The sequence below is a fragment of the Hyperolius riggenbachi genome, chromosome 3 (genome assembly GCF_040937935.1).
Source record: "Hyperolius riggenbachi isolate aHypRig1 chromosome 3, aHypRig1.pri, whole genome shotgun sequence".
NCBI lineage: Eukaryota > Metazoa > Chordata > Amphibia > Anura > Hyperoliidae > Hyperolius > Hyperolius riggenbachi.
This window is the reverse complement of record NC_090648.1, coordinates 209647030-209667205: the sequence shown is the minus strand read 5'-3', so window position 1 is coordinate 209667205 and position 20176 is coordinate 209647030. Positions and strand designations below refer to the sequence as shown.

The following is a 20176-nucleotide window of genomic DNA, read 5'->3' as shown; positions in this document are numbered from 1 at the left end:
CTGTGCCCCCACTGACCCGTTGTGGCAATGGTGGGGGGAGGAGGCCATTTAGCATGCACTCTGCCATGGAGGAGAGGGGGACAGCAATCTCCACTGTGCCCTCCCTGCTCTATTGTGAGTATAGTGGCGGGTAGGGGCCTCTCAGTTGGATCAGTAGCTGGAGCAATTCCTATCCTCGGCTTATACACGGGTCAATACTTTTCCCCAATTTTTTTGGGGGGGGGAAGTTGGGGGGTCGGCTTATACTCGGGTCGGCATATACTCGAGTATATACGGTATACAGTAACAGGCAAGGGTAGGTCCAGGCGGTGGGCAAGAGTTTCCAGGGATCAAAGCAGAGGTTAATAACAGCAGTCAAGGATAGTCAAATACAAGCCAAGGGTCAATATTCAGTAATCTTAACAAGTGAGTGCACACCCAGTAACTAGCCAAAGCTATGCTTATCACAGGCGATGACTGGGAGCACTCTTCAGGTTTAAATACAGCCTTTCATCAAATCAGTGGCCGGCCACACTCCGCACATCCAATCACACAGCAAAACACCTACCTAGGTGTCAGCTGTAGCGTCAGCTGAAACAGCGCTATCAGCTGACCGGAGTCAGCTGACTATTGTTTACATCTGCGGAGGGCGTACTGGGAACGTGTACTCCGCCTATAGGAATGTGCGGCCTGTACGCCAGCAGCAGCGTCATCAGTGGGGAACAAGCACCAAGACCTGGAAACAACGAATTCCGCCCTGGTCTTTCGGAAATATCACTAGAGACAGGTAGATTCCTTATACCAGCGTGTTACTAGTTATCACTGCAGTGCAAGAAGCCAGAGGAGGCAGTGTGAAGAGATAAATGTCACCTGAAACAATCAGGTGACAGGCAGGGTAGAGATGTGCTTCTCCACTCTCAACAGATCCCTGAAGTGGAGGCTGCTGACATTGGGGCATACATGTAATCATTTGTGTGATAGAAATTTAGTGCATGTAAGTAGGATTAGATATTTGCTGGAAGTGCCTGGCTAGGTACAGTAAGAGAAGATTGAGAGACATGCAGAGAGTGACATGCAAACAGAGCTACGTTTTAACCTTTTATTAACCTATTTAATTATTGGTTTGCAGTCTTCCAATTATTGGCTTGCCACCTACAGATGAACAAGAGCAACTCAACTCGTAAATTCGTAGGGCACAGCAAAATTATCGTGGGGCCCCATGCAGATCCCCACACGCGGTGGACAGTCACCCTTTCAACTACTTGAAAGGGCACTATGGTAAAAAATTGTAAAATTTTAAATATGTGATAGATGGACTAGTCCTTAACCTGTCGCTTCCGTCAGGTTTCTACTACCAAAAAAAAAAAAAAAAAAAGGTTTCTACTACCGACTGTAAGTGACAGCAACGTAGGAGAAAAGTAATTTATGGCTCATTTTACTCTGGAAAAAAAACGTACTTCTAATTTTTCTATGTTTGCACATATTTTAAATTTTACAATTTTTTGCCATAGTGCCCCTTTAAACACTCTCATAATCTCATCAGCGCCCATCAATTTAATGCAGTAAATACCTTGGCATTATTCTCGGAGGGGGAGGGGAGGTGGGGCTAGGCGGAGGAAGTGTAGTGATGCGAGGTCTTCAAGGCGGCTTTGTGGGACAAGACTCCGGAGGTAAATATAACTTTGCATTACAGCAGCGCTGATGGATTTTGTGTTTATGTACGGAGGTCCTCTTTAATTGAGTTGCATTGATATATGTGAAGATCTGTGCTAGCAGCTGGGGTTGTGGACGCCCAGAGCTTGTTGTGTGAAGAATGAAGGTGTCTGCCATTATTCTTCTTTGTACAAGACTTTGAGCATCCAGCATGTGGGGAAGGAGAGTGCCAAACTAGCATGATGCTGATATCCAGGATGCAAGGAGTTATATCTCCACAAAATTGTTAAATACACTAAAGCTGTCTCTATAGGAGTACTACACTAGGCATACTTTTAGACATCAACCAAAAGTGATTGATGTTCTAAGATTTGATGGTCATTTTGGTTGTGGTGTCCTGACTCGGGGATAGTCTTCTGAGTGCATTAAGAGCAGGGGCGTAGCAATAGTTGCAGAGGTTGTGACTGCATCGGGGCCCTTGGGTCAGAGGGGCCCCGAAGGGCCCTCCCTCAACTGCAATAGTAGCTCTCTATTGGTCCTGTGCTCATAATAATCACTTCTATAGATACTTTGAATAGTGGTAATCACTAACACGCTGTTCCCCATTCCCTTCTTGCACCTCTGACACTGTAGTTGCCATTAGCAGGTTTTGGTGTGCCATATCAATTGTTATGTATAGAGTGGTTGGGGGTCCCCATTGTAAAACTTGCAATAGGGCCCACAGCTCCTTAGCTACTCCACTGATTAAGAGTTAGCCATCTGTAGGTGAGCAAGGGGAATTCTTAACCACTTAAGCCTATTATTATAGCTCCCATTAGTTGAACGAAGTACCCTCCCCCCCCCCCCCCCCCCCCCACACACACACACAGAAAAACCGACAGCCTCTTATTAGAGGCTGTGTTTTTTCTGAGTTAAAACAAGTTTCCCGTCCTCATTCATACTTTTTTTGACTGTGGCCATCTTGTGGCCAAATAGTAAAACTACACCCACATTCATTTTTTTTATTAAATAAATACATTATTTTACATTTAAAATTAGCTGTTTACCTCCCACACCAAAAATTACCCAAATAGAATTTTTAATAAAAAAAATAAAAAAAATTACAATATATAAAAAAAAACATAGATAGTTACCTAAGGGTCTGAACTTTTTAAATATGTATGTCAAAGGAGTATATTAATATAATTTTTTAAATTATGGGGCTGGTAAACAGTGATGGACGCAAATTGAAAAAATGCACCTTTATTTCCAAATAAAAATATCGGTGCCATACATTGTGATAAGGACATAATTTAAATGGTGTAATAAACGGGACAAATGGGCAAATAAAATACATAGGTTTTAATTATGGTAGCATGTATTATTTTAAAGATGTAATGGCCAAAAACTGAGAAATAATGATTTTATTCCATTTCTTTCTTTATATTCCTGTTAAATGGATTTAGAATAAAATAATTCTTAGCAAAATGTATCACCCAAAGAAAGCCTAATTGGTGGCGGAAAAAACAAGATATAGATCAATTCATTGTAATGAGTAGTGATAAAGTTATTGGCAAATGAATGGGAGGTGAAAGTTGCTCAGTTGCAAAAAATGAACAACCCTGTGTCAGGATCTCTCCTGTAGCATGTTCTGTCGGTTGCAGTGGATCTGCAACTGGGCAGTTCTGACTTATCTGCTTGCATTCGGTTGCGCATTCGCAATAAGACTTATTGTCATTTGCAATCACTCTGCAGTTCAGAGCAGTTCAGGATGCTGTCAGGATTCCTCCTATTGCTTGCTGCAGCTGAACTGCAGCCAGATAGCTCTGTATTTTCTACATGCATGTTGTTGCATAATATTGCATGTATTTGTTATGAGAGTCTTTCAGCTAGCAGATTGTAATCAAGCTAGCTCAGGATTGAGTGATTACTCAATTATTTCAGCTGTGTGTGAATTTGCATGTCTGCATCCATTGGCTGATGTCCACATAAAAGTCTGCCTCCCATTTCAGACCCCACCCAACACTCTGAGTTGTCGCTGGGTCATTCATGTGAATTGTATTTGCATTGTTTAACCTTGTTTCTTAATCTACACCAATAACACAGCGCTAAAGCTCCACAGGAGTCATGTAAATCACCTATAAGGGATATAATATTCCCTATGTGAACCTCCTAGATCAATATGATCAAACTTGCTACTAATATAGTCAATATATAGAGAGAATAAGTTCCAGACAGGATTTCCACAAGTTCACACTAGGCCAGGTAATACAGTCTCTTAAGGTGCGCTTCTGTATTAAGAATGAGCAATTCTTCTTTTATGCACTATCAAGATCAGAACAGCGCTCCTCTTCTACTGTATTCTACACCTCCACCAGATTCACCCTGTGAGGTTGACACTCACCAACAGCGGTGGGCCTGAGTCACATAGGCCTTAACACGCCTCTGGGGTATTTATAGGCTCCCCTCACCCTCGGATCTCCTGCAGCCTTCCTTATACCAATGTTTCGTCACAGACCATCCAGGCATATTGTATGCATTGTACCTCAACAATAATAAACATCTTCATTGCGCAGCATATTTAAAACCAAGTATCTTTATTACAAAAATGCACTCACATTTAGTGTGGATTTTGAAAGGCTTGCGGAGTACATTAACGCCCCCCCCCCCCCCCCCCCCCCCCGTGTGACCTCCCGGGCTGGCCGCCGTAAGATGTATGTTCGGGTCCCGAGCCGTCCTGTGCCCCGCTACACCTCCTCCCTCCACGCGTACTCCGGCTTCCGCATAAGGCTCCTCCCAATCGATTTCGTCACCAGCGTGACTCATTCAGGGGATGGAGCCTTCTGCGGATTCTGATCCTATATGCTGCAAAACCCCTCCCCAATGGGCGGATTCCCAGCGCCGTGCGCTTCACACATATCCTGGTATCTGCGTTCCAGGACTCTTTATGATGTTATTCTCGGAGCCCGGTAGCTCACACTTACATAGATTATCGGTTTACACATCCAAACTTCTGTACAATCTTAGACAATAATATTAGGAATGCCAATAATGATAAAAAATAAAAATAACAATAAAATTAGATTAAAAAAGTTAAAATCTGCCTATGCTTATCTGCTGCCAAAGAAGATAAATTATAGAAAATGTTCCCATAGTAGAGGCCGTTCATACCAAAAAGTGTCCCCTGCCCAAACCAATCCCAAGTTATATGCTTTCTACAATTTAAGGTGCCACTCCTCCCCAAAACATCCCTTATTATATCCTCTCATCCCATATCAGCTATCATCTATAAAGCAGTTTAGATCCACTTCCTCATTCATTCCTTTGGGGTACATCGTTTCCATATTAAAAATCCATTATGTTTCTTTTCTGGAGATTAATCTAATTCTATTTCCCCCCTCCAAGGAATATCCACCTTCTCTATTGCACAAAACCGTAAGGAGGAAGGGTCACATTTATGTTTTTTTCCAAAGTGGTCAGACACGCTATGTCCCTTCACCCCCCTCTTAATGTTCCTTATATGCTCCCCAATCCTCTCAGTCAGTGTCCTCTTTGTTCTACCAATAAATTGTGTACCACAGTCACACCAGAGGAGGTACACCACCCCCCTAGTGTGACACGTAATACACTGCTTGATCTTAAAGAGAAACTCCAACCTAGAATTAAACTTTATCCCAATCAGTAGCTGATACCCCCTTTTACATGAGAAATATAATGCTTTTCACAAACAGACCATCAGGGGGCACTGTATGACTGATTTTGTGATGAAACCCCTCCCACAAGAAGCTCTGAGTACCGCGGTACTCTGGGCAAACTGCCATAATGTAACAAGGCTCACAGACAGGAATTAGCTGTTTACAGCTGTCTCTAACAGCCAAAACAGCTAGGAGCAGCTGCATAACCTGCCCACAGTAAAAATGTCACCATGTAATAAATGTCAGAATGTAAATCGGGGAGAGGAAAGATTATACAATGAGCAAAAACTGACTAAATCATTTATACATAATTATGGTAAAAAATGAAGCACTTTTTTTACTACATTATTTTCACTGGAGTTCCTCTTTAAAGGACCTTCCATTATAATAAGAGGCAAAGGTGTCTGTTCTAACCCCTATAGCCTCTCTACAGGTAAGGCACCCCCCACATGGAAAAAAAACCTTCCTCTGCTATGATGCCAGCCTGGGTCTTGGGGGTGGGTTCACACAGCTAGGTGCAACCATAGATTTCAGGTTACACGCTCTTCTGTAGATAATTCTTGGCTTCGTTGGTAGCGTCCCCCTTAATGTCTCATCCTCTAATAGTATTTTCCAATGTTTGCCCATGATGTTTTCCAGTGTCCTATATTGCCCATTAAATTCAGTAATGAAAGATGTCTGATATTCATTATTCATCCCTTCTATATCCCTATTCCTCAATAGATGTTCCCTATCTTTTTTCCCCACTTCCATCATGGTTCTCTGCAGCCCTATTTCATCATATCCCTTCTCACAGAATCTCTCTATTAGAGTCTGTGACTGTTCAGTATATTCATTTAAATTGCTACAATTTCATCTCATCCTCACCATTTGGCCCTTAGGTTTTCCTCCAATCCACCTTGGGTGATGGTTGCTACTAGTTGGAATATATCCATTCCTATCTGTGTCCTTGAAATAACTCTTAGTGATCAGGTGACTCCCCTCTTTTTTAATATCCAAGTCAAAAAAATGGATCTGATTGCTATTATGTTCCACACTGAGTTTAATGTTCCAGCTGTTAGTGTTCAAGTCTTTTACAAAATCATTCAATGACTGTGCACTACCCTCCCATAACCAAAAGAGGTCGTCTATATATCTTGACCATTGTGATACACACCCCGTGTTCTCTTGTTCCAATATTCCCTCCTCCCCCTAGACATAAAAAGGTTTGCCAGGCAGGGGGCAAACCCCGCCCCCATGGCACAGCCTCTCACCTGTAAGAAGTAATCCCCATTGTGCCAAAAATAATTTCTCTTAAGTGCAAATTCTAATAATTCTAAAATAAACCGGATCTGTTTGTCTAACATCTCATCATTCCTTCTAAAATAGTGATCTACCGCCTCCAGGGCCAAATGGTGAGGAATGTTTGTATACAAGGATGATACATCTGCGGTCACCAAAATGGTGTTCTCAACATTCACCATCCTCCCAATTTTCTGCAACATGTGTTTAGTGTCTTTTATCACATAGGGGAGCTTCTCTACCAGGGGCTGCAGAAAGCCATTCAGGTATTTCCCCAATTTGTGGGTGATGGACCCAATCCCACTAATGATAGGTCTTCCCGGTGGGTTGACCCTATCCTTGTGGATTTTGGGAACTTGGTAAATGATAGGTACTCTCGGGGCTGAGGGAATCAAGTACGAAAACTCCTGATCGTTCACCATTCCCTCCTCCAAGCCCTTCCTTAAAATCCTCCTCAATTCCTCCAAGTACTCTTTGGTGGGGTTACCCCTTAGTTTTTTTATATGTGTCAGGGCCATGTACCAATCTATTCAACTCCTGTGTGTACTGCCCTTTATTCAGGACAACTACACCTCCCCCTTTGTCCGCTGGGCATATTACCAAATCCTTCTTTTCTAATAGATCCCTTGCTATATCCTTCTCATTATTATACTTACCTTCTGGTATCTTCCTAATATCTGCCTCTACCATTTTTTTGAAAATGTCAATGGCTTTGCTGTTAGTTTGTGGGTTGAATGTCGAGGGATTTTTTAGGGCTGAATGTGTATATGGGTCTATAGGATTTGCCCTGGAGTTGGGCCCTTCCCTTTGGGCAAAATACTTCTTTATGTTCAGTTTTCGCGTACATTTCTGCAAATCAATGTATGTGTTAAATGTATTCAATCTGTTCTTTGGGGCGTACTTTAAACCTTTATCCAACAATTTGATTACATTCCTCTCTAGGGTGACTCCACTCAGAGCGTGTAACCTGAAGTCTATGGTTGCACCTAGCTGTGTGAAGCCACCCCCAAGACCCAGGCTGGCATCATGGCAGAGGAAGGGCTTTTTTCCATGTGGGGGGGTGCCTTTCCTGTAAAGAGGCTATAGGGGTTAGAACAGACACCTTTGCCTCTTATTATAATGGAAGGTCCTTTAAGATCAAGCAGTGTATTACGTGTCACACTAGGGGGGTGGTGTACCTCCACTGGTGTGACTGTGGTACACAATATATTGGTAGAACAAAGAGGACACTGACTGAGAGGATTGGGGAGCATGTAAGGAACATTAAGAGGGGGGTGAAGGGACATAGTGTGTCTGACCACTTTGGAAAAAAACATAAATGTGACCCTTCCTCCTTACGGTTTTGTGCAATAGAGAAGGTGGATATTCCTTGGAGGGGGGAAATAGAATTAGATTAATCTCCAGAAAAGAAACATAATGGATTTTTAATATGGAAACGATGTACCTCAAAGGAATGAATGTGGAAGTAGATCTAAACTGCTTTATAGATGATAGCTGATATGGGATGAGAGGATATAATAAGGGATGTTTTGTGGAGGAGTGGCACCTTAAATTGTAGAAAGCATATAACTTGGGATTGGTTTGGGCAGGGGACACTTTTTGGTATGAACGGCCTCTACTATGGGAACATTTTCTATAATAAATCTTCTTTGGCAGCACATAAGCATAGGCAGATTTTTAACTTTTTTTAATCTAATTTTATTGTTATTTTTATTTTTTATCATTATTGGCATTCCTAATATTATTGTTTAAGATTGTACAGAAGTTTGGATGTGTAAACTGATAATCTATGTAAGTGTGAGCTACCGGGCTCCGAGAATAACATCATAAAGAGTCCTGGAATGCAGATACCAGGATATGTGTGAAGCGCACGGCGCTGGGAACCCGCCCATTGGGGAGGGGTTTTGCAGCATATAGGATCAGAATCCGCAGAAGGCTCCATCCCCTGAATGAGTCACGCTGGTGACAAAATCGATTGGGAGGAGCCTTATGCGGAAGCCGGAGTACGCGTGGAGGGAGGAGGTGTAGCGGGGCACAAAATCCACACTAAATGTGAGTGCATTTTTGTAATAAAGATACTTGGTTTTGAATATGCTGCGCAATGAAGATGTTTATTATTGTTGAGGTACAATGCATACAATATGCCTGGATGGTCTGTGATGAAGCATTGGTATAAGGAAGGCTGCAGGAGATCCGAGGGTGAGGGGAGCCTATAAATACCCCAGAGGCGTGTTAAGGCCTATGTGACTCAGGCCCACTGCTGTTGGTGGTGAGTGTCGACCTCACAGGGTGAATCTGGTGGAGGTGTAGAATACAGTAGAAGAGGAGCGCTGTTCTGATCTTGATAGTGTAACCTTGTTTCTTGCTTGGACGTTTGCTGTATCCACGGGGATACAGTAAAGTCCTTCTAATCCTGATAGCTTGGATTCTGCCAGCACCACGTTGGTGACTAGTAGTATTCCTTCTTGCCTTGTTCCTGAAGATGTAACGAAAGCAGCGGTTGCCGTTAGTTACGCTTCTACCTGTTACTCTTGTCTATGTCAGTGGGAATGTTGCCGTCGCTGGGGCAGCGACTAGATTGGCAAAGCATTCCGTCTGTCTGTCTGTTTGTCTTGTTAATTGTTATTACTTGTACTTAAGCTAGTTTCTTGATAAATATATATGCAGATCTGCGAATATATATTTATCCGTTAGTTGAGCCGTTTGTTATTTTTCTTATTTAACGTGTATGACCTTAGCCTGTTACCGACTCTGATTCTGTCTAGTCCACTGTACTACTACCATCTGATCTATCATGTATGACCCAAGCCTTTCACCGACTACGTCTGTTCTGTAGTGTATCACATAGCATCTAGCGTGATAGGTGGCCCAGAGCTGCAGCTGCTCTGGGCAATCTTGCTCCCTTGTTCATTACTCCTGTGTCCATCTGTATAGCCTCTTCCATTACCCAGCTACATAGTCTTGAGCACACACGCTGACTCATAATGTATACCCCCCCCCCCCCCCCCAGCATTACACCCTGTGGGCTGAAGTGGTTAATCTGCACTTACTGTCCAGCAGGAGAGAAGAACTATAATATAAAGATTTAGCATCTATTCTGTATGTAAAGGATGCATATATTCTCCACAGACACAGCTTGTGAACAGCAAAAATGAGGTCCCCGATAATATACATTGCAAAGCTTGTGGCCTGCAGATGCATTTGTATCTTCATATAAAAGGGCAATGTATATTTTGTATTTTCAGATCACGAAGGCAGAATTGGAATGGCGTCCATAACACTTAAAGAAAACAGATCATTTGATGGTAAAAAATTATATGGAATACTTTTGGATTATCTGCCAAATTATGCCAGGCCTCGCTTTGTGAGGATAAAGGTGAGGAGTCTGTAATATCTAGTTCACTGCTTGATGAGTAGAATTGCACATTTCCCTCTGCCAAAATTTCCATATAAGCAATAAAGTTTCCACAGAAAATAAGTGGATAAAATAAATACTTACACCCTTTTATTGCCTACCATTCCAGTACTGGGTCCATCTTTATCTTTTGGCCATGAGCACATCTGTGGACAAGTGTATCAACACTGGGCATGTGTGAATACAGTCCGCACATGCCCAGTCCAGATGCACTCATCCACAGCAAGAAGATAAAACGGAACCCATCTCAATAAATAAGAATACCCTCAAAAAGTTAATTTATTTCCATAATTCAAGTCATAAAGTAAAACTCATATAGCATATAGATTCATTACACACAGAGTGGTATTGCAAGTGTTTATTTATTTTTCATTTGGTTGATTATGACTTACAGGTAATGACACCCCAAAATTTAGTATTTAGAAAATGACTGTAGAATATTGTGAAAACAAAATCTCTATTGTAGACTCATGGTGCCTCATTCCGCTTGGTTAATTAGCCCAAAATATAAGAATATAGTTATGCTAGTTGTCCAGAAGACATTGACATCCTCCACAGGCAGGTTAAGTCACGAAAGGCCATTGCTAAAGAAGCTGCTTGTTCACAGAGTGCTATACCCAAGCATATTAATGGAAAGTTAAGTTGAAGTGACAGAAAAAAAGTTCTCAAGCAATGGCAGCCTTGAGAGGACTGTGAAGCACAGCCCATTCACACATTTGGGGGAGATTTACTGAGTGGACTGCAACTGGAGTCAGAGCTTCAAGAGCCACCACACATATCCAGAACATTAGCTACAACTGTAACATTTCTTGTGTCACGCCACTCCTGCCTCCTGGTTCAGAGTTCAAGTTGCTTGAGGTCCAGTTTGCAGTTTCCATAGTCAGTGATTATTTGGGAAGCCATGTCATTTGCTGGTGTTGGTTCGCTATGTTTACTTAAGTCCAAAGTCAGCACAGCCATCTACCAGGAAAATTTAGAGCACTTCATGCTTTCCTCTGCTGACAAGTTTTATGGAGATGCTGATCTTATTTTTAGCAAGACTTGGCACCTGCCAACTCTACCAAAAGCACCAATAACTGGTTTAAAGGGAACCTTAACTGGGAGGGATATGGATCTTTCCTTTTAAACAATACCAGTTGCTTGGCAGTCCTGATGATTTATTTGGCTGCAGTAGTGGCTGAATCATACACCTGAAACAAGCATGCAGCTAATCCAGTCTGACTTCAGTCAGAGCACCTGATCTGCATGCATGTTGTGGGGCTGTGGCTAAAATTATTAGAGACATATGTCAGCAGGAGAGTCAGGCAACTGGTTTTATTTTAAAAGGAAAGATCCATATCCTTCACAGTTTAGGTTCCCTTTAATGACCATGCTGTCACTGTGCTTGAGTGACTTGATCTAAATCCCAGAATCAATGGGCAACAGACAAGAGCAAAATGAGACAGCAGACCCAAAAATGCAGATGAGCTGAAGGCTGCTATTAAAGCATCCTAGGCTTCCATAACACCTCAGCAGTTCCATAGGCTGATTGCCTTTATGCCACACCGCATTGAAGTAGTAATTCATGCAAAAGGATTTCCAACCAAATGCTGAGTGTGTACATGGATGTGCTTTTCAGTAAGCCAACATTTCTGTACTAAAAGGGGATTTTTTAATGGCCTTGTGTAATATTCTAGTTTTTTTAGGTACTGTATTTAGGGTTTTCATTGTCTATAGGTCATAATCATCAAAAAGAAAAGAAATAAAGGTTTAACATACATGTCACTCTGTGTGTAAGGAATCTACAGGGTGGTGTATGAAAGACAGGCCCAGTTGCCAGTCACATGCACAAGTGTACAGGCAGACGCTGGCCAGCCGGTCCCATGTGCCTCTCTATCCCTGGTGTGGGAGTGTGGTCTCTGCCTTAGTGATGCCTGTTTCAGTAAAGCTCTCATTCGGTGGCAAATGCAGGCAAAACAGGCTTCATTAAGCTGGAGACCACATGCACATACAGCAGGGATAGAGAAACCAGCCAGCATCTGCCTCTATAATTATATACATGACAGGCAGCCAGACCGGTCTTTCATGCACCACTCTGTATATGATCTATGAGATTCTCTTTCTGAATTGAACTACTGAAATAAATTAACTTTTGGATGATATTCTAATTTATTGATATGTACTAGTATATGTTTTTATTAGAAGTACTTTTTTTACAGCTGTCAGGAACTGGCCCAGCGGCACGCCTGCAGAGACAGTTCCTGGGGGGTTGCACGCAAATTCGAGAGGAGGAGCAGCCTTATTTAAGCTAGAACAAGGCTGTGGCCCTCAACCGCACTCTGCAAGATTCAGCCACCACTAGCAGTTGTCCATGACAATACTGCTAGACATCATACACGCACAGATTCCTGTACCAAAGGAGATCTGTCCCTGTCTATGGCACCTATGACAATTCCAGGCCCTGCTTTCGAGTTGCACGCACCCAGGCTTGTGTTCACGTATCTTGAGTCAGCCGTGGGCTTTAGGCCAAAGAACAAGAATGCTACTCACACAATGCAATCTCACGGAGTAGCAATGAACAATCCGGGCATACAATCTGGTACTGAACTGTAACACAAATACACTGTAGTCTCTCTCTAGGAGATGTACATTTTCTGCTTAGAACACAGAAGCCCAACTTATTAAAGATGAACTTCAGTGAAAATAATGTAATAAAAAAAATGCTTCATTTTTACAATAATTATGGTGATATTTTTACTGCTGGCAGGTGAAGTCAGTGGAAAGAGATGCTGCTTGCTTTTTTGGCAGCTGGAAACAGCTGTAAACAGCTATTTTCCACAATGCAATGAGGTTCACAGACAGGAAACTGTCAGGACCATGGTCCTGACATCACACTGTGGGAGGGGTTTCACATCAATATTAGCCATACAGACCCTCCCCTCCCCTTAAGGACCATTTGAGAAAAGGAAACGATTTCTCATGGGAAAGGGGATATCAGCTACTGATTGGGATGAAGTTCAATTCTTGGTTACAGTTTCTCATTAACCTTCCTGGTGGTGCATTTCTGTCTGAAATATATATATGTATATGTATGTATATATATATATGTATATGTGTGTGTTTGTGTGTGTATACATTCATATATACGTATATACAGTACAATTGTATACCTATATACAATTGTATACCTATATATGTATATACATGTATATACATATATGTATATGTCAGGGGATGAGCAGCACAAACCAAATTGTATGCAATACTATGCAAAGCATGCACGCAGCACTGGAGAACCCCAATCTCCATAAGAAATATATAAATACAGGGGGGCTGCAGCAGCCCCTCTGTATTTACATATATGTATATAAACATATATATTTACACATGGGCGATCAGTGAAAAAAAAAAAGCATCGCTTGAATTTTATTGCCCCCCCCCCCCCCCCCCCCGATGACGTCACACCGCACCTCTGCAAGCCGGCGCTTGGCCATCCTGATTGGCCACCGGAAGAAGATCGGAGCAGAAGGGGATCACAGCGCCCGGGGGGAGATGCCTGGGTCCCGCGCACGATCGCGAAATTACAGCGCGCGGCATAATGCTTAATTTCCGGGTGTAGAAGGACACGAGTTCTCATCAGATAATGGACCTTTCTGGCTAATCTTCACTCTAAGGGGGTGCGGTACGGTAAATTTACCGCACCCACCACAGCCTAATAAAAGTCTATGGGGTTCACACTGCGGTATGCTGCGCCGGAAGTGCCCTATCTAATGCGCTTCCAAACTTAAATTACCGCGTGGCTCCTGCGGCGATCTGCAGTGATCTGCGTCAGCCTGGAAGTCATGTAAGGTTATGGCAACACGCTTGTCTTTAAAAAAAAAACGCCGCAGTATTTTAGAAATATGCTTCCGCACACGTCATCAATTACCCAACAGGAAGTGAGCGTCACTTCCTGCTTGGTCGGATGCCAAACGGGGATTACCGCATATCTGTTACACCTACTAATATATGCTCTCTTTTCAACTGAACTACAATACATAGGTTTACATAGGGTAGTATTTCACACACAGCATACAGGACATACCAAAATGGATTCACCCACAAGGTCACACAAGATGGCTTCTATGTCCTGGATGCCATGACACTGCATTTATTCTTACACCAGCAGCTTTGGATGTACACTTATCCCACAAGAATGTAAAATAATAATAATTTGACAGACTGCCTCTTTGAACTTTGAAATGCCTTGTTAATTGTATATGAGCAGTTTAAATATTTCCAGTTTTAAGAGAGCATTACTGTACTTTACACACATTTTTGGTTCCTTTAGTCCTTCTTCTTTAAAGTGGACCTGTCACCCACCCTTGTGTTAAATTATACATTTTATTGGTTAACTTAATAGGTTACTCCCAGGGATTTCATTACAACACATCAGGTCTTTTGATTATACATACTGTAATTATAATGGATACCATACCTGATGAAAAGACCTGAACTGTCTTCAAAAGGTTGCAGATGTAAATAGTTTGGATAGTTAATAAACAATAAGTTTATAACACGTAACATAATAATTTTGGAAAGGGGTCACCTCCTATGACTTTACACTTCACTGGTGAGCCTAAATCAGTCTGTTTCAAGGAATGGATCATAATGGACAAGTCGATGCATTTTATGTCAAGGATAGGACTCCCTCAGACATGTGCCGACATGTCTGCAGTCCTTGCGGCAGTAATGGAACACAAAGTTCTAGCCTGCATAATTTTTTGGACACCAGACAGAAGAAGGACAAGTCATAAACAGCATGCTATCTATGACATGCATGTTACAATAGACACCAAAAAGGTTGACACCACCAGTTGTATTCAAAGCTCAATTACGTTTATTGCATCCAAAAAGCAAAATGAAACAGACTGAAGCAGCGACAGACCACTGTTTTGGACTTTCATCCTTCCTCAAGCTGCATATAGTGCATATAGGGGACTATAAAAGCCCTTGAGGAAGGACGAAAGTCGGAAAGGCCGTCTGTCGCTGCTCCAGTCTGTTTCTTTTTGCTTTTTGGATGCAATAAACAAAATTGAGCTTTAAATACAACTGGTGGTACCAACCTTTTTGGTTTTACTGGATGTTTGACCCCTGACGGTACAGGAGTGCAGGTCTGGGCACGCCATTTCTTCATACTTGTGGGGGCTGCTTCTATCCATAGTTTTTGAATGTTACAACAGACACAACGGTAGTACTGAGAAAGTGTTGTTCCATAAACAGTCACATTGGATTTGCTGTAAGTGTCCATGTGACGAACCCCAACCTTATGAACTTCAACATAAATCACTTGGAAATTAGATTATTTGACTAAATGCAATTATTTGCAGGATTCCATGGAAATTACTGGGACTTACAAACATATTAAATGGCATCTGATGAATGATGGTTTTAACCCTCTCACCATAAAAGATCATCTGTATTTTTTGGATGAAGATGTGAAATCGTATGTACCAATGGACCAGAACATTTATAATGCCATCCTCGAGAAAAAAATAAAACTATGAATCCTCAAGTGGAGAATGTTAACGTGTACCTAAGGGGACATGTGACGTGATGAGATAAAAATGTGTATGTACAATGCAAAACATATTAATGACCAGGCAGTTTTACTTGTTTTATTTTGCTGCTTGAAAGAGGCATGGAAGTGACAGCTTCTGTCTTGTCGGTACAACTGCTGAGAGTAGGGGGAGATAGAAAAACGTCAATAGTTCATGTATTTCATTTAGGAACACTTAACAGGCTGCCACTGAGCAGAGACAACAAAACATTCAATCTACTTTGTAAATGTTGAAATATAAAATAAAATCATGGGATATACTGTATATAAAAAAGTAATTTATAGGAGTAGGAGGATGAATACAATTGTTTATCTCATCAGTTTATTTTCACCTTAGGTTCACTTTAAAGGCCTCTGTCATATTACAATCTTAATTGTGTCAGTATGGCATGTATACTATTCTGAATAATTAATCATAAATCAAGAAAAACCAAGGATCCAGGCAAAGTCTCACTTTCACAAGGAAAAAAAAAACAAAGCAAAGGAAAAAAAAATGTAGTTCAATTGTATTAAGCTAACATACAGTGCTGTCCATAACTATTCATACCTCTGGCAAAGGCTAACTTTCACAGTGCGACGTTAAAGTCGCGCGTTAAAACAACATTTAACGCAGATTAACTCACTGCAATGAAAAATCAATGCCCTGTTCACAGTGCACACATTGCGTTGGTGTCTAACGCTGTACGTTAAGTGAAAGTGCTGCATGCTGTGCGTTATACACGTTATTAGCTGCGTTAGACTGTTTGCACATGCTCAGTAATGACTTGGAAGCATAGTTTTCATTGCCTGTATGCTCTACTGCAGGGGTGCCCAATGCGTCGATCGCGATCTACCAGTAGATCGCAAAGGACTCCTGGGTAGATCGTGGCCGAGTGTTAAAAAGTAGTGCGTTGGACACTGCCGCTGCGCCGGTGTACTAGCTAATTGTGCTGCTCTGCTGCGCTACGCAGAGCAGCACATGGCCAGTCAGAGGAGAAGAGGAACAACCAGTGAGAGTCAGTATCTGTGGCCCCTCCCCTCCAGGATGCACAGAGGAAACAGCGGGAAGAGTGAATGCAGGAGACAGCGTGGTGTTTCACGGAGCTCCAGAAGGGGATGAAGGGAGACTGGGAAGGCTGTCAAAAGAAGCTGAGAGCTTCCTGCAGAGAAGTCCACATGCAAATATCTCACCCTGGCTGGCATGGGTCTGCAGCTGCTGGCTGATCACACTGTAGTCTTTAACACCAGCCAGCAGCACACTGAGATGGGAGCACAAATGTGGTGTTTGTAGGACTGTTTTGATGTCTCACTGGGTAAATGAGTAGTTAATGGATCCTCTTTGATAAGGATCTCTGATAACACTGTAAATAGTTCAAAGGATTCCAAATACTGCATACCAGCTAGCTTGTAGATTGAACCCCTGTCTATACTGGACATACAAGGACAGTTTCAATCCTATTTAAGGGGCCCATACACCTAACGATTTCATCACAGTGATCGAATTGGCTGTGAAATCACCGCGCACACCGCTGACAGAACGATCGATTTCCGTACGAAATAGATCGTTCCCGTCGATTCCCGTCGATCCGTCCGAGATTTTTCTCGGTCGGGAGTGCGTCGATAGCGGCGTTCGTATGCTCGACGACCGACGCAATACAACGGGTATACATTACCTGTTCCGGCCGGCGCGAGTCCCCTGGTCCCCGCTGTCTTCTTTCCGCGCTGGGTTCCGGACCGGCTGCAGCTACACAGAACTTCCTGTCCCGGCAGGAAGTTTGAACAGTAGAGCGCCCTCTACTGTTTAAACTTCCCCTGGACAGGAAGTTCAGTAGCTGCAGGAACGGTCTGGAGCCCGGAGCGGAGAAGAGACAGCGGGGACCAGGGGACTCACGCCGGCCGGAACAGGTAATTTATGAAGCGGGGGGGGGGGGGGCGGCGGCAGCGGCAGCTCCACAGATTGTGATCGGTTTCATGCTGAAAATCGATTCACAATCTGTTTGCAGTAAAGGTGGCCATACGATCCTTCTCTGATCAGATTCGATCAGAGAGGGATCTATTTGTTGGTCGAATCTGATGGCAAATCGACCAGTGTATGGCCACCTTTACACTTACTGACTTGCTTTTTAGAAATCAGGATGGGGGATTCTGCAGCTGTCCAATTATTTTTTTTGGGGGGGGGGGGGGTGGAAGTTGGTAGATCTATCAGGCTCTGTAATTTTCGTAGTAGCTCACATGCCGAAAAAGTGTGGACACCCTGCTCTACTGTGTGCGATGATAACAGGGCATTAAGTTGCGTTGTGACTTTTTTGGGGCGTTGCATTGTAATTTGCGTTGCAACTTTAACGTTGCATCAAAACGCAACGTCCTACTGTGAAAGAGGCCTTAAAGTTACTTTTATTCAACCGGCAAGTCATTTTTTGATGGGAAATGACATAGGTGTCTCCCAAAAGATAAGAAGACAATGTACAAGAGGCATTATTGTGGGAAAAAAACATTTCTCAGCTTTTATTTACATTTGAGCAAAAAGTGTCCAGTCCAAAATTATTCATACCCTTCTCAATAATGAATAGAAAAGCCTTTCTTCGCTATCACAGCAATCAAACGCTTCCTATAATTGCAGACCATCTTTTTGCATGTCTCTACAGGTATTTTTGCACATTCATCTTTAGCAATGAGCTCCAAATCTTTCAGGTTGGAGGGTCTTCTTGCCATCACTCTGATCTTTAGCTCCCTCCACAGATTCTCAATTGGATTTAAGCCAGGAGTCTGGCTGGGCCACTCCAAAATGTTGAGGTTGTTGTCTGCTAACCATTTCTTCAATACTTTTACTGTGTGTTTTGGGTCATTGTCATTCTGAAATGTCCACTGGTGTCCAAGGCCAAGTTTCTCTGCAGACTGCCTGATGTTGTCATTGAGATTCAATCCTCATGTATCACTCTTTTTTCATGGTGCCGTCTACTGAGATTAGGTTCCCTGGTCCATTGGCTGAAAAAACAACCCAAAGCATTAGGCTCCTACCACCATGTTTAGCAGTGGGGATGGTGTTCTTTGGATTGGAGGTTTCTCCTTTTTTACGCCAAATGAAGGAAACATCATTGTGACCAAACAATTCAATTTTTGTTTCGCAGAAGACCAGAATTCTTCTTCTTTGTCCAGATGAGCATTTGCAAAGGCCAATCGAGCTTTTGTGTGCCTTCTGCAGAAGTGGTGTCCTCATTGTTCTGCATCAGTGGAACATAGCAGTGTGCAGTGTCCGTTGGATTGTCTGCCTTGAGACATTGCCACCAGCAGAGCCCATATTCACCAGGATGGCCTTGGTGGTGATCCTTGGATTCTTTATCACCTCTCTCACTATCCTACTGTCCAGCACAGGTATCACTGTTGGCTTTCAACCACGTCCTCTGAGATTTTCCACAGTGTGAAATGTCTTTTATTTTTACATAATACTTTGCACTGTAGCCACTGGCACTGGAAAACATTTAGATATGGCCTTGTTGCCCTTTCCTGACTTGTGAGCAGCCACAATGCGCAGCCGCAGGTCCTCACTGAGTTCCTTTGTCTTAGCTAGAGATGTCGCGAACCTTCGATTTTCGGTTCGCGAACCCGATTCACGAACCTTCGCGGAAGGTTCAGTCCGCTGAAAAGTTTGCGAACCGCAATAGACTTCAATGGGGATGCGAACTTTGAAAAATAGAAAAAATTATGCTGGCCACAAAAGTGATGGAAAAGATGTTTCAAGGGGTCTAACACCTGGAGGGGGGCATGGCGGAGTGGGATACATGCCCAAAGTCCCGGGGAAAAATCTGGATTTGACGCAAAGCAGCGTTTTAAGGGCAGAAATCACATTGAATGCTAAATTGCAGGCCTAAAGTGCTTTAAAACATCTTGCATGGGTATACATCAATCAGGGAGTGTAATTAGAGTTCTGCTTCACACTGACACACCAAACTCACTGTGTAACGCACCGCAAACAGCTGTTTGCGTAGTGACGGCCGTGCTGGACTGATGCGCAACATGGCCAGAGTGCAGGCCGTGGCAGTTTTCCAGCCCATATGGTTGCCGGGCTGTGGTAGCTCAATGATAGAACAGTGACTGTCCAGCTGATCAAATTTGGTCTGTCCACAATAAAGCAACAACCTTATTATCTTCTTGTATGTAGGTAGGCATAGGTAGGAGTCCCAGTATAGATAGGCATAGATAGGTGCCTCAGTAGTTAGCTAGGCATAGGTAGGAGTCCCAGTATAGGTAGGTAGGTGCCTCAGTAGTTAGCTAGGCATAGGTAGGAGTCCTAGTATGGGTAGGTAGGTGCCTCAGTAGTTAGCTAGGCAAAGGTAGGAGACCCAGTATAGGTAGGTGGGTGCCTCAGTAGTTAGCTAGGCATAGGTAGGAGACCCAGTATAGGTAGGTAGGCATAGGTAGGTGTTTAGCTAGGCATAGGTAGGAGACCCAGTATAGGTAGGTAGGTGCCTCAGTAGTTAGCTAGGCATAGGTAGGAGACCTAGTATAGGTAGGTAGGCATAGGTAGGTGTCCCAGTAGTTAGCTAGGCATAGGTAGGAGACCCAGTATAGGTAGGTAGGTGCCTCAGTAGTTAGCTAGGCAAAGGTAGGAGACCCAGT

The 20176-nt window shown here is 42.9% G+C and overlaps 1 protein-coding gene across 3 annotated transcripts in view; it reads left to right on the top strand.

Annotated features, from left to right (window-relative positions):
- LOC137563315 (long-chain fatty acid transport protein 2-like) overlaps nt 1-17483 on the top strand; it is a 147074-nt gene extending 129591 nt beyond the window's left edge. For all 3 annotated transcript variants that reach the window (XM_068275612.1, XM_068275610.1, XM_068275611.1), the window contains exons 10-12: nt 9833-9963; nt 15351-17221; nt 17465-17483. In XM_068275612.1, the coding sequence (XP_068131713.1) occupies nt 9833-9963; nt 15351-15527 (308 nt within the window). In that variant the 3' untranslated portion in view covers nt 15528-17221; nt 17465-17483. The remainder of the gene's footprint in view (nt 1-9832; nt 9964-15350; nt 17222-17464) is intronic.
- Nucleotides 17484-20176: the final 2693 nt, after the last annotated feature.